Source organism: Pleurodeles waltl, chromosome 4_2, assembly GCF_031143425.1.
Source record: "Pleurodeles waltl isolate 20211129_DDA chromosome 4_2, aPleWal1.hap1.20221129, whole genome shotgun sequence".
Lineage (NCBI taxonomy): Eukaryota > Metazoa > Chordata > Amphibia > Caudata > Salamandridae > Pleurodeles > Pleurodeles waltl.
The window spans coordinates 1,067,612,081-1,067,626,155 of record NC_090443.1 but is presented as its reverse complement, the minus strand read 5'-3'; the positions used below and the strand labels follow the sequence as shown (position 1 = coordinate 1,067,626,155).

General features: G+C 45.7%; 1 protein-coding gene across 1 annotated transcript in view; it reads right to left on the bottom strand.

Moving 5' to 3' along the window:
- LOC138293775 (zinc finger protein 850-like) overlaps window positions 1-14,075 on the bottom strand; it is a 407,545-nt gene that overhangs the window by 61,540 nt on the left and 331,930 nt on the right. Inside the window, exon 5 of the mRNA XM_069233117.1 lies at window positions 7,457-7,468. Coding sequence (XP_069089218.1) covers window positions 7,457-7,468 — 12 coding nt within the window. The remainder of the gene's footprint in view (window positions 1-7,456; window positions 7,469-14,075) is intronic.

Below are 14,075 nucleotides of genomic sequence, written 5' to 3'. Positions count from 1 at the left end.
GGATTCTGTGTGGGTGATGGTGTTGTGTGCCTCTGTGTTGTGGGATTGTCTATTCTGTGCTCTGTCTCTAGCCTTCGTCAATGATTTTGGGTGGTAGGGGCTTGTGGGTGATGTGGGTGTGTTTTTTATATTGTGTTGGGTGTGTGGGAGTGGTGTTAGTATGTGTATCAGGTGTGTGTATTTTGAACTGACCAATGTGGCTGAGTTTTCTATGGGTGTGTGTATTTTGACCGCGGCGGTGTGTACCGCCAATGGAATACCGCGTTTGAAAGACCGCCGCATGGATTTGTGGGTCGGAATGGTATGGGCGTATTTCTGTTGGCGACGGTGGAGGTTTGGTCAGCGCCATTTTTTCGCTGACCTTTGGTGTGGCAGATTATTGAGGATGTCGGGTTTTCGGCGGTTTGGCAGTTGCGGGTCAGAATGACCGTGGCGGTTTACCGCGGCGGTGTTATGGCGGTCTTCTGACCGGCGGTAAGCGCCTTTTACCGCCGAGGTCAGAATGACCCCCAATATCTTCTTTTTTGACAATCGCATCTTTGAAATAACAATGGGGGAACTGCGATAGGGACCTGTTTTGCCCCCAGTTATGCAAATTTGCATATGGGCTGGTTAGAGGAGCAGGTCCTCATCAGACCCCCCCTCCTTCATTGGATAGGTGGCAGCCATATATATCTTCATGGCTGTGCTGTATATATGATGTTATTGTAATTTGGAGAGGAGACTGGAATAGTGCAGAAGAATTTATGGGAAGTCTTAATGAGAATTACTTGAATCTCAAATTACGTGCACCATAAATGAGAGAGAGATGGAGTTTTTAGATGTCAGAGTCATGGTGGTGAATCATAAATTGGAAATAGTCTTACACAGGAAACCCAGGACGGGTAATAGCATCTTGCAATGCTCTAGTTTCCATCCTACCCCACAATATAGTGCCAAAAATACAAAACAACCCTGGATATATCCAACAGGTTTTTCTGCCAAAATATAGCACCTGAAAGTAGGGTCTTAACATGTTTTAGAGCACTAGGCTCTCAGAAAATATTTTGCCATCTCCTACAAAGGTACAAAAACAGTCCAGGATTGTTTTCAGCTTGTGTTACTTCAATTTTACATGACATCGTCCCTGAGGCATTGTCCTACGTAGATGATATGATGATCTCCTATAACATGTAATTAGTCTACAAATTAAATATATAAAAAAAAACAAAAATAGCCTTCCTAGCTGTCCTGTTTTTCAGATACGAATTATCAAATGAAGACAAGAGCCTAGCGCTTCAATTTTTTGAAAAATGCCCACAACTACAACCACCAAACACTATAAAAAACTCCAGTCACTGTTGGGCTTTTTAAACTTTGGCAGAACATACTTTCCAGACTATGCACAATGCATTAACCATTATACGACTTAATACATCCTGACTTTTCAAGCACATATAGGGCAGTCGAACACACATGTATTCTCCGAGCTTTGCAACAAGACATGCTTGCAGCTAAGCACTTACACACAAGAGACCGCAAAACACATTTGGTTATCAGAGTAATTGCTGGTGCCATTGGTTTCACCTATGGAACATTCAATGAAGGTGATACCGTCCCTATAGCATACAAATCACACCTGTATTCCACAGCTAAACAACGCTTTGCTCCCACAGAAAAAATCCTGACAGCTGTTTGGATGGCTGTGTACAAAGAGAGACTTCTGGCCCCTGCGAAATGCATCTTTGTCATATCTCCGATCCCAGCCCTTGAGGCTGTCACCAAAGCCAGCGTTCCTAATGCTAATGCACTACATCCACGTTGGATTCAATGGCAACGTCTCTGACGGCCACTGATGTTGACTATGTTTTTGATTTTAAAAAATCCAAACTCAAAAATTTCTACAATATGAACTTGAATATCCAGTTCCTGAAAACACATTGCCTATTGAACAATATCAAATAATAATGTACACTGATGGCTCAGCCCAGCCCGAGGCAGGCACTAAATATCAATACTCCAACGCTTGTATGGTTGTGAGTGGCTACATTAAAGATGGTGAATTTCATCCACAACACACTTACAAGAAGACGTGAGGGGATTGCACTGCATAGTCAGCAGAGCTTAAGGCTCTGGTGATGGCACTGAAACAAACGGATCCAGAACAGTTACTATTAATTGTCTGTGATTCGTATTACTGTGTCCAGTCCTTCAATTTATACCTGCATTACTGGCGCCAGAATGGGTTCAGAGTTTCAAAAGTCAACACCATTAAACATAGACTCCTGTGAGGGAAAGTAGTGGATCTAAAGGAAACGCTACCTAATGCCCATGTTGTACATACACTGGGACATCAATGTGTTGGAAAACACATTACTGGCAATACCTTGGCTGTTGGAGCGGCCAAGTCAGCAGTAGCTAAGGCTTCTGTTGCTGCAATAACACGTTCATGGACGAGGTTAGATGATGAAACACTAGCTGCTGTGAAAGCTTCAGATGAAAGCAATCCAATGCCAAAGGCCTATCCTGCTAAATATTCCTACCACATATCTAGCCACAATACTGCTCTGGTGACAATACCAGGGGTGGGGGATCGTGTGATCCCAACAAGGAACAAAGACCAGAGTTGATTAAAGCAGCGCATGAGGGAGTTGCTTCTGCCCATGCAGCTATTATTTCACTGTTACAAGGACGCTACCGGTGGCCAGGTTTATACAAACAGACCAAGCAATATGTCCTATGCTGTGACATCTGTCAGCAAATAAAAGGATAGACTGTCAAACGCCCACCGCAGTCACCCCTCTTCATTTCCAATAAACCCTTACAATGTGTGTACTTGGACTATTGTGGTCCCCCCGCACAATATATCTTAGTTGCTGCTGACTCATGCTCCAGATTTCTATGGGTTTGGCCACGACGCTCTAACTGGTATTAAAGATTTGCAAGTCTTTATTGGCACGTATGCATTTACGGCTTTCCACTCGGACCAGGGCCCTGCTTTTGCCTCTAGGGCATTCATGATACCATGGATTTGTTAGGGATCCAACTATATTATTCATCACCATTTCATCCCAAGGAAAATAGTGTAGTGGAGCAAAGAAACCATGATTTAAAGCAATCCCCAACAGCCAGTGTACTAGGCCTGGGTCATAGATGGCTTAATAACCTGTATGAAGTCCAGAGAGCACTTAATAATCTGCCCGGAAGGTCCTGGAGGGGGGGCGTACCTCATATGAATGCCTGTTCAGAACATAAATGTATGTTCCAGATCTTGATGGTCCTGGTGCGGAGGCGGCAGATACACCTTTTGACATAAATGAACAAGTCACTGTCTTGCAGGACTTACAGCAGTTCCATGATGAATAGGCATCTGCCAGTGCTGCCTCCTTAGGAATAGGGGATGCACCAATAATACCTACCTGCTAGATTCCCAAAGTTGGGGATCTAGTGCGTGAAAAGATTGCTGTGAAAAAGGAGTTTAGTCCTTCCTATCATGCACCAGTTCCAGTCCTGAGGATACATGGTCCCAGAACTGACTTTCTGCCACCGCTTCCTGGTTCTAAAGAAAATTGCTTTGTTTCTATCGACAATGTCAAGCTACACCATATGGCCGATCCTGCACAACATACCTAGAGGAGTCCTGGGTGGTACCTGAATCCCTCTCACAACAGATTTACAGGTTTTGATCAGCAATGCTGACACCTCTGCGAGCTTGGGAAGGGTTGAAAATTATCTTTCATTAGTCCCATTAACTTTTTCTGCGACAAGTTACTTCAACAATTTGACCAGTTCTACTCAAATTCTACACAAACGGATGGAATAATCTACTATGAACCACCAAAGGAGACTTCTGCCAGCTCTCCCCTTCCAAACATGGCTCCAGTTTTTGCAAAAACTGCTTCTGGATACTTTCCCGACTTCAATGATACTTTCATCGACTCATCTGCTTCTTCTGCAACAAGACTGTCAAGAGCACGTAAGCTGATCATTTGGCTCAAAATTAACTATTTGATTCTTCCATGGAACTATTTGTGGCCGTTATTACCTGTACTTGCCACCCTTTTTTGGAATGGGTTTGTCTTCCTCTTTTTTCTACTAATACATGGTCAATACCTTCCTGAATGCTCTACAGGTGAACTGGTGGATGAGGTCCTAAAACCAAATTTTTCTTCCCATAAGGTCTGCAGGAACTTGTCCCTAGTGAACATTTCTGCCATACTAATTCCTGATGGGATTGTTTGGGTTAAAGTACCCTTTGATATATACGGCCAGACGGAGGTTATTCCAACTCCATTTTTTTTTTCACCTGGAGTTGTTTCTAAAGATTGGGATGTAAAAACAATTGATTCTGTGTTATCTGAATTATAATATTTTACTGTATTTGAAAGTGAAGATGTTTATCAATCAAAAGAAAATTATGTAGATATTTTCTGTTATATTTATTATGGACATTATTACATTCACAGAGCACGTACCCCAAAGACTATTTTTAATTACACACAATGGGAACCTTGTCCAACTCCACCAGTGGGGAGTTCTAAAACATATTCTGAAAAGTCTGCATATTTTTCTGGGCACAATGTTAACAATGCTGAGTCATAATATTTTAGACTGGCAGTGATGGAAATGCAACATATTGTATTAACTGATATATTTTTAGATGAAACTGTACAACAGACAAGTTGTTTAGGTTTGTCTAAATTTGAGGACTTCAATGTGCCCACTATCCCTGCCCCTGCTAAATGTTACAAATGGCAAAAATAAATTAATGCAACTGAAGATCAGCTTGATGAATGTGACCAAAATAGAACATTTGACACATCACTTCTATATCCCGGTGGGTGTTATTGTGGCCAGTAGACACAAATGGTTGTCATGCACCTTTTGTAAGCTCCACAGGTGGCTTTAAAACAAATAGGCCAGACCTTCGAAAAGTGTCATCAGAACATTTGTGTATAGTAACAACATACAGTGTAGGGAAATTATGCCAGAAATGGTTAAAAAGTTCCTCACTAGATGCTGTTAAAGAACACCTCAGTCTCCAGACTTGCAGGATTTCCTGCTAGGCCCCAGAAGCCAATGTAAAAAGCACTTCTTATATGCAGTCTACAATGAAATTTTGAAACTTTCCTGATAGGAAGCTGCTGCCCAGTTTTGGCAAATAGATCAGGAAAATTTACAGAAAGCATTAGCCGTTGTAGATAATGGAATTAACACCTTGTCCGACTGCATATACACTTTAAGTAACATTGGGTCTTCTGCTATAGACATTGTGCAAAGTGACATGTCTTTTTTACACCATGGACAGATCCAGCTAAGGTCCATTATGCAGTTGGGTTGGACACTATAAACACTGAAACCAGGTTGCGCTCCCTGGCAACACGTTAGCGCAAGGGACATATTTTCAACATTTAATTTGACAGGCTAGGAGATAGTTACATCCATGAGGTGTGGGAGCTTCCCTTTTCGCATAAATGTTTCAATGGCATGAAGGAGGTCTTTCTTAGCGGCACTGAATGCGAGACTTCAGTGAGCCACTCGATGGTTTGCAAGCAGCTGTCCTTGCACCGGGTGGGTAACGTTTCAGCAGGAAAATTAGTTTGCTATTTTGAGTGCGTTCCAGTCCCCTGATTAGACCTGCGTTCCAGCTGTTCTCTATTGGAAGCTATGTGCGTCTTAACAGTGAGAGCTGTTAAGGAATGTGAGCTGGAATAGCTTATGTCATTTCACCTCCCAAATTGTCACCTGTTGCTGGAATGTTTTTTCCTCCTACACAACAGACAAAAGTAGCAGATATTTGGCCTCACATTGCTACTTTAAATGTGAATTTTGACAAGTTGAGCAAATTAAAGGCTTTATTGTTTCAAAAACATGTGGCGCCGAAATCTGCACGCAAGACCTATGCTCTCCTAGTGGCGAGGTCATCTGCAGAAATACAGAACCTTTTAAATACAAACTTTACGAGACACTTTTGTGAACTTGTAGGACACATTTTCAATGTCTCCAGTACTACTGGGATTGTACATTTCTTTAAGGCTGTTGGTTCTGGTTTCCTTCACACCTTTTCCTCTATAGTTGGCTTAATACCTTCAGCCATACACTCAATATTTTTGAGTATTTTCGGGGGATTTCCACTTACTTTGGCTATAATAGGTGGCATCTTGCTGTTGCTATTTTTTTCTTCTCTTCGCAAATGCTGTCCATTAACAACAAGGAGGAGTGATGGCGCTTCCACCAGCACAACGGTGGCGTGAACGCATGATGCAGTACTTCGGAGCACCACTACTGGAGGAACTGGGTGCAACTGGTCTCTGTCATTCAGACCGGTTTTGGATTGTGTGCAGCCCGTGTTTTGATGCAGCTGGTGCCTTTTTTTCGAATCTGCACTAAACGTGCCTTTCTATGCAGCACTTACTTTCATAAAACGCTGATCTATTACCAGACATGCGTATTGAGGGTGCATTTGCTACAGAAGCTGTCTATGTGTTGCCTTTCGTGGATCATGCAGCTCTTAACTCAACATTGGGCACAACACAGAATGCTACTGCCTCAGGTGGAGGTCAGGCTTTAGAACATGAGTGCTCTTTGGTTTTTCTTGGCAACAATTTGATTACTTTACCACCTGCCAAAGTGGAACATTTCCTTGCTTCAATTGTCCCTTGAGTAAATGGAGATTTTAAAAATGACATTGACCTTTGAAATTTGGTTTAATTGGCGCCACTGGTAACATTTTAAATTGACCCTTTTCCAACATTTTACATGCTCATGTGTGTTTTAACTTGTCATTATTGACATTTATTTATGTAGGTTTTTAGAGAATTGCTTTTATAGTTTTATGTTAGACTTTTTACCACCTTTGAACCAGCAAGGGGAGGGTGCTGTATAGCCATTTTAGAAATGTTTCTAGGCACATTATTTCAGCAACTAGGCTGCCGCTTGTGCCCTTTCGCCCAGTTACATCATCTTCTGCTTCATTTTTATTATTTCATAATCGGCCGCATTCGTGGTGCTGTTTTATTTTCTTTATCTAGTTGTTCTTTCGCCTTGGAAAGCATTGGGTTTCTAGCAAGACATTCTTTTCACTTTGTGATTTCCTCAAGGCTGCAGCAAGATAGGGTTGCCAGAAAAGTATCTACAACATTCACAGAAACATACACATCCTTACACGGGGACATTGTCTCAGAATATCAGCGGTTTTATTATAAAAGCACTTCCCTCTCCCATGCACGTTAGAGTTAGAATTCAGCCAAATTACCACGACCGCATGCTGATTGACTTTGCTACAACTGCTTGCTGAGACCACCGGTTCCCTGGCCTACATGGGGATGGTGTCCCTCTAAACACCAGGCTTCCTTGCTCAAGTATGGGGGATGATGTCTTCCCAGGGTGGAATCCTGAAGGGCGGATTAGGGCTTATCACGCTGTGCTCTAACATAGCTTAGGTAGGAACCACATACAGTATATTACGCATAGTGACAGTATGGTGGGACTTTTCCTGTATTTCACTTTTCTTGTCACCATTTTGCTTCTAGCGTGTTTCATCATTCTAATTGTTGCAATTCATGCCATTTTATCTAAGACACAGCTGCTTCAATAAATCTTACTGAACCATTTTCTGCCTGTTTGTCTTTGCATGTGTTAGTCTAATGTAACTCAGAGAAAAAAGATGAGACCTGATACACCACGATTTCACTGAGAAGTCATGCTTGTGCTGTGCCGGATTGCCACAAATCATCCCTGCCCTTGGAAGGATGAAGGTGCTGCTAGTTGGCCGGTAATGGATTAGGCCGACAATTGTCACATGATTTGGGATTAGACTCAGTTCCCCACAATTCAGGTGATACTGCCGCCCGAATCCAGCAGCCTCATTAAGATAATGAGAACCGACGAGACAACACAATGTGATTGGTGGAACGATATCACATGTGGGTGATGATGCCTCCCTGGTTGAGAAATGCACGCAGTGCTGAGACGCATTCTTTGTTGTTCACTTAATAAATTCACCCTGCAGAATGACCTTTCTGAGTGCTGTCCTCTTTGTTTATAAACCAAAGAAAAAGTGGACATTGGTTACAACACGGTGGCAAAGCGTCGCAATGGGACTATCCTCATTTTGGCAGCACAACAGCAACGCCGTCAGACAGAAATTTATATATAGATTTATAATATATACATATACACACACATACTAACTGCTGGTGGTTGCGAGTACGTAGTTATAGTTAGGACCTAGTTTCCCTAGAAAAAGTGTTTTTTGACTTGCCTGCATCTTTGGCACCGTTTGACACAACTTCATAAAATATTCCCAAAAAAGTGGGCCCAAGCGTCTTGTTGTGTATGAGTGTAGGAAAGTACCATCTTGCATGGCATGTTACCCCCATATTTCACTGTATGTATGTTGTTTTAGGCCCTGTGTCACTGGGACCCTGCCAGGCAGGGCCCCAGTGGTCATAGTATGTGCCCTGTATGTGTTCCCTGTGTGGTGACTAACTGTCACACTGAGGCTCTGCTAACCAGAACCTCAGTGGTTATGTTCTCTCTGCTTTCCAAATTTGTCACTAACAGGCTAGTGACTAAATTTACCAATTCACATTGGCATACTGGTACACCCATATAATTCCCTAGTATATGGTACTGAGGTACCCAGGGTATTGGGGTTCCAGGAGATCCCTATGGGCTGCAGCATTTCTTTTGCCACCCATAGGGAGCTCTGACAATTCTTACACAGGCCTGCCAAAGCAGCCTGCGTGAAATAACGTCCACGTTATTTCACAGCCATTTACCACTGCACATAAGTAACTTATAAGTCACCTATATGTCTAACCTTCACCTGGTGAAGGTTGGGTGCAAAGTTACTTAGTGTGTGGGCACCCTGGCACTAGCCAAGGTGCCCCCACATCGTTCAGGGCAAATTCCCTGGACATTGTGAGTGCGGGGACACCATTACACACGTGCACTATACATAGGTCACTACCTTTCTATAGCGTCACAATGGTAACTCCGAACATGGCCATGTAACATGTCTAAGTTCATGGAATTGTCAACCCAATCCCATTCTGGGATTGGGGGGACAATTCCATGATCCCCGGGTCTCTAGCACAGTACCCGGATACTCACAAACTGCCTTTCCGGTATCTCCACTGCAGCAGCTGCTGCTGCTGCCAACCCCTCAAACAGGTTTCGGCCCTCCTGGGGTCCAGTCAGCCCTGGCACAGGAAGGCAGAATAAAGGATTTCCTCTGAGAGAGGGTGTTAAACCCTCTCCCTTTGGAAATAGGTGTGAAGGCTGAGGAGGAGTAGCCTCCCCCAGCCTCTGGAAATGCTTTGATGGGCACAGATGGTGCCCATCTCTGCATAAGCCAGCCTACACCGGTTCAGGGATCCCCCAGCCCTGCTCTGGTGCAAAACTGGACAAAGGAAAGGGGAGTGACCACTCCCCTGACCTGCACCTCCCAGGGGAGGTGCCCAGAGCTCCTCCAGTGTGTCCCAGACCTCTGCCATCTTGGAAACAGAGGTGTTGGGGGCACACTGGACGACTCTGAGTGGCCAGTGCCAGCAGGTGACGTCAGAGGCTCTTTCTGATAGGCTGTTACCTCTCTTGGTAGCCAATCCTCCTTCCTTGGAAGCCAAACCTCCTTTTCTGGCTATTTATGGTCTCTGCTTTGGGGAATTCTTTAGATAACGAATGCAAGAGCTCACCAGAGTTCCTCTGCATCTCCCTCTTCACCTTCTACCAAAGGATCGACCGCTGACTGCTCAGGACGCCTGCAAAACCGCAACAAAGTAGCAAGACGACTACCAGCAACATTGTAGCGCCTCATCCTGCCGGCTTTCTCGACTGTTTCCAGGTAGTGCATGCTCTGGGGGTAGCCTACCTTCACCCTGCACCAGAAGCTCCAAAGAAATCTCCTGTGGGTCGACGGAATCGCCCCCTGCTAACACAGGCACCAAAAGACTGCTACACTGGTCCTCTGGGCCCCCTCTCAACCTGACGAGCGTGGTCCCTGGAACACAGCAACTATGTCCAAGTGACTCCCACAGTCAAGTGACTCTTCAGTCCAAGTTTGGTGGAGGTAAGTCCTTGCCTCCCCACGCTAGACTGCAAAGCTGTGTACCGCGTGATTGGCAGCTGCTCCGGCTCCTGTGCACTCTTCCAAGGTTTCCTTCGTGCACAGCAAGCCTGGGTCCCCGACACTCCTTCCTGCAGTGCACAACCTTCTGAGTTGTCCTCCGGCGTCGTGGGACTCCCTTTTGTGACTTCGCGTGGACTCCGGTTCACCCTTCTTCCAAGTGCCTGTTAGGGTACTTCTGCGGGTGCTGCCTACTTCTGTGAGGGCTCCCTGAGTTGCTGGGGGTGCCCCCTCCGTCTCCTCCTCCAAGTGGCGACACCCTGGTCCCTCCTGGGCCACAGCAGCACCCAAAAACCTATACCCAGACCCTTGCAGCTAGCAAGGCTTGTTTGCTGTCTTTCTGCATGGGAACACCTCTGCAAGCTTCATTGCGACGTAGGACATCCGTCTTCCAAAGGAGAAGTCCCTAGTCCTCTCCTTTCTTGCAGAACACCAAGCTTCTTCCAACCGGTGGCAGCTTCCTTGCACCCTCAGCTGGCATTTCCTGGGCTCCTGCCCACTCTCGACACTGTCGCGACTATTGGACTTGGTCCCCTTGTCTTACAGGTACTCAAGTCCGGAAATCCACTGTTGTTGCATTGCTGGTGTTTGTTCTTCCTGCAGAATCCCCCTATCACAACTTCTGTGTTCTAGGGGTAGTAGGTGCACTTTACACCTACCTTTCAGGGTCTTGGGGTGGGGCATTTTTCTAACCCTCACTGTTTTCTTACAGTCCCAGCAACCCTCACATAGGTTTGGGGTCCATTCGAGGTTCGCATTCCACTTTTGGAGTATATGGTTTGTGTTGCCCCATACCTATGTGCTCCTATTGCCATCTATTGTAATTCTACACTATTTGCATTACTTTTCTTGCTATTACTTACCTAATTTTGGTTTGTGTACATATATCTTGTGTATATAACTTATCCTCATACTGAGGGTACTCACTGAGATACTTTTGGCATATCGTCATAAAAATAAAGTGCCGACCGACAGGGCTAAAATGACGGAAGCACCGCCAACAGGCTGGCGGTGCTTCCCTGCCCATTCTGACCGCGGCGGTAAAGCCGCGGTCAGAAAAGGGGATCTGGCGGTTTCCTGCCAGATTTCCCCTGTCTGGGCTGAATCTCCATGGCGGCGCTGCAAGCAGCGCCGCCATGGAGATTCCGACCCCCTTCCCGCCACCCTGTTCTGGCGGTTTTTACCGCCAGGAACAGGATGGCGGGAACGGGTGTCGTGGGGCCCCTGGGGGGCCCTGCACTGCCCATGCCACTGGCATGGGCAGTGCAGGGGCCCCCTAACAGGGCCCCAGCATGATTTTCACTGTCTGCTTAGCAGACAGTGAAAATCGCAACGGGTGCAACTGCACCCGTTACACCCCTGCAACACCGCCGGCTCCATTCGGAGCCAGCTTCTGGGTTGCAGGGCCTTTCCCGCTGGGCCGGTGGGCGCTCCCTTGGCGGGCGCCCGCCGGCCCAGCGGGAAAGCCAGAATGGCCTCCACGGTCTTTTGACCGCGGAGCGGCCAAGTGGCGGTTCCCGCTTGGCGGGCGGCGACCGCCGCCCGCCAATGTAGGAATGACCCCCTCTGTGTATTGTGTTTTCTTATGATATTGTGCATATGACACCAGTGGTATAGTAGGAGCTTTACATGTCTCCTAGTTCAGCCTAAGCTGCTCTTCCATAGCTACCTTCTATCAGCCTAAGCTGCTAGAAACACCTCTTCTACACTAATAAGGGATAACTGGACCTGGTACAGAGTGTAAGTACCCCTTGGTACCCACTACAAGCCAGGCCAGCCTCCTACAATGAGCCATTCATGAAGCAGGCCAGGACGATTCTATGTCAGGACCGGAGGCGAGGATTATGCATTTCTATCTTCACTTTTATATGGAGGTTCGGACTGTGCTATCATTGGTTTATGATTACCATGGAGATGTTGACTCTGACTCATGGGATGTTTAGTGTTTACAGGGTTGCACAAATATCACCCAGATGTTGCTGAATTATACCCCAGTGGCAGACGTGTACAAAACACTTCTTTGGGTTGTTTCGCAGTTTAGATAGCACAGATTTGACCCAAAAGTATTGGATTGGTTTACATGGACATCAGTTACATTACACAAGGACATATTCCTTTTGGGCTTTAGGCGTAGAGAGATTAAGTGATTTGCCCAGAATCACAGGACGTTGAGGTGACGCTGAAACTCAAACCTCGTTCCCCAGTTGCAAAGTCTGCAGCTCTGGCCATAACACCTTATTCTATCCCTAAGTGCAACATATGATCAAGTGATCAACTGGCTAAAAAAAATCAAGATAGCAAATAATTTAAAAGTGCTTTGTTGCTATTTGAGAACTCAGAAAAGATATCCTCGTTTTAGTTTTTTAGAGCACTAAATATCATTTCTATGGACCCTCTCGTTTTTTTTAATTTCTAAAAGAAATGCTTTAGGTATTACAGTTTTGATTACGTCAAGATGGCATCAGGCATGCCACACTTTTGTAATAAATATAGAATGTTAGCAATCTAGTTGTTCATTAGAATACCGTGGGGAGCCAGAATACAGGGGCATGTACTCAGACAATTGAGGGCAGGGAGGAGGGTGCAGAGGCAACAAGGTGGCCACGTTGGGCAGGCGGGAGAGGCAGTGGCAGCACAAGGGAGTATGGAGGGCAGGGGAAAGGGTGGCGGGGGCACAAACCAACCATGCAGGGCAGGCAAGAGAGGCTCTGGCAATATAACAGACCACTGAGGGCTGAAAGAAGAGTCTGCAGCAGTATAACCATGCATGCCAACAGACCCAGGAGACTTTATTTCACCTGTCTTCTGCCTAAATTCCCCTCTTTTTCAATTTAAGGTAATGCTCTATTTTATTGCTAGCATGCTCGAGCTGTTAGGCTAAGTGTGGAGAAGGGCAAAGCATTTGTTATACTCGCAGTACCAATAAAGCAAGACACACACTCAGAAGAATAACTTGAGACCAATTTACAAAAATACTTCAGATTTTTTATTTATTTTTTTAAGACCAAGATCATAAAAATCAGGAAAATACTTTTCAAGTTATGAATTTTTGGTGTTTAGCAAAAATATAATTTTTGTGTGTAATTACGCACCTTGGGAATCAATTGAGAAATACTTTAAAAATGCATATAAATTCAGGCAATGAGTTTACTAATGTCTCCTTTTGCAGGTAAGTTGAGGCCATCGGTTGACGCTCTGGACCAGCTGGAGAGGTTCAGGCAGCTCCAGGTTTCAGCAGGAGTAGCTGCAGAAAGTCACTGGAGCTGGTGCAAGGCCATTGCGGGGTACTACTTGGAAAAGCACTGCACAGGTGGACTTAAAAGGTAAGTCCGGTGGGTCAACTTGGAGGGTCGAGGTCACAAGGGATGGGGGACTCTTAGATCTTCAGTGAAGGGCACAAGGTGGCTGGATGCAGAGCGAATAAGTGAGCCAGGAGATGTGTGCAAAGGTGCCCTTGGAAGTAGGAGGTAGGTCGCGTTGAGGGTTGCTTACAGGTCAGCAGGAGCACTCTGGTGGAAGGTCCTGGTGGAACCTGAAGTCCACAACAGGGGCTTCCTCCTAGTCCTTTTTCAGTTCAGAGTGGACTGTCCTGGTTGTCTGATGTTACGTGACCACTACCTGCGGCAATGGCATGGGTCGGCCGCTGGAGAGCACAGTGCCACCAAACTTGGCACACTTGCAGGGTTTTTCCTCACTGTCCATCGGGGGAGTTTGGTCCGGCCGTGGAGTCCGGTTCCTTTGTCAGCAGCTGGTCAGTGAAGTGGACTTCACTCTTTCTTTGGTCTTTGTTGCAGGAGAGTGATGCCTTCACTCTGGAGAGAGAGCTTCAGAGCGGTGACTGTCGAGTCCTGGGTGCCGCAGGCAGGGTTTGGCACCTATTTCTTGGTGCAGCAGGACTTCAGTTATTGAACCTTGGGTCTTCTTTGTTGCCGGTCTTCTTATGTCCTTGGAGTACCTAGCAGTGACC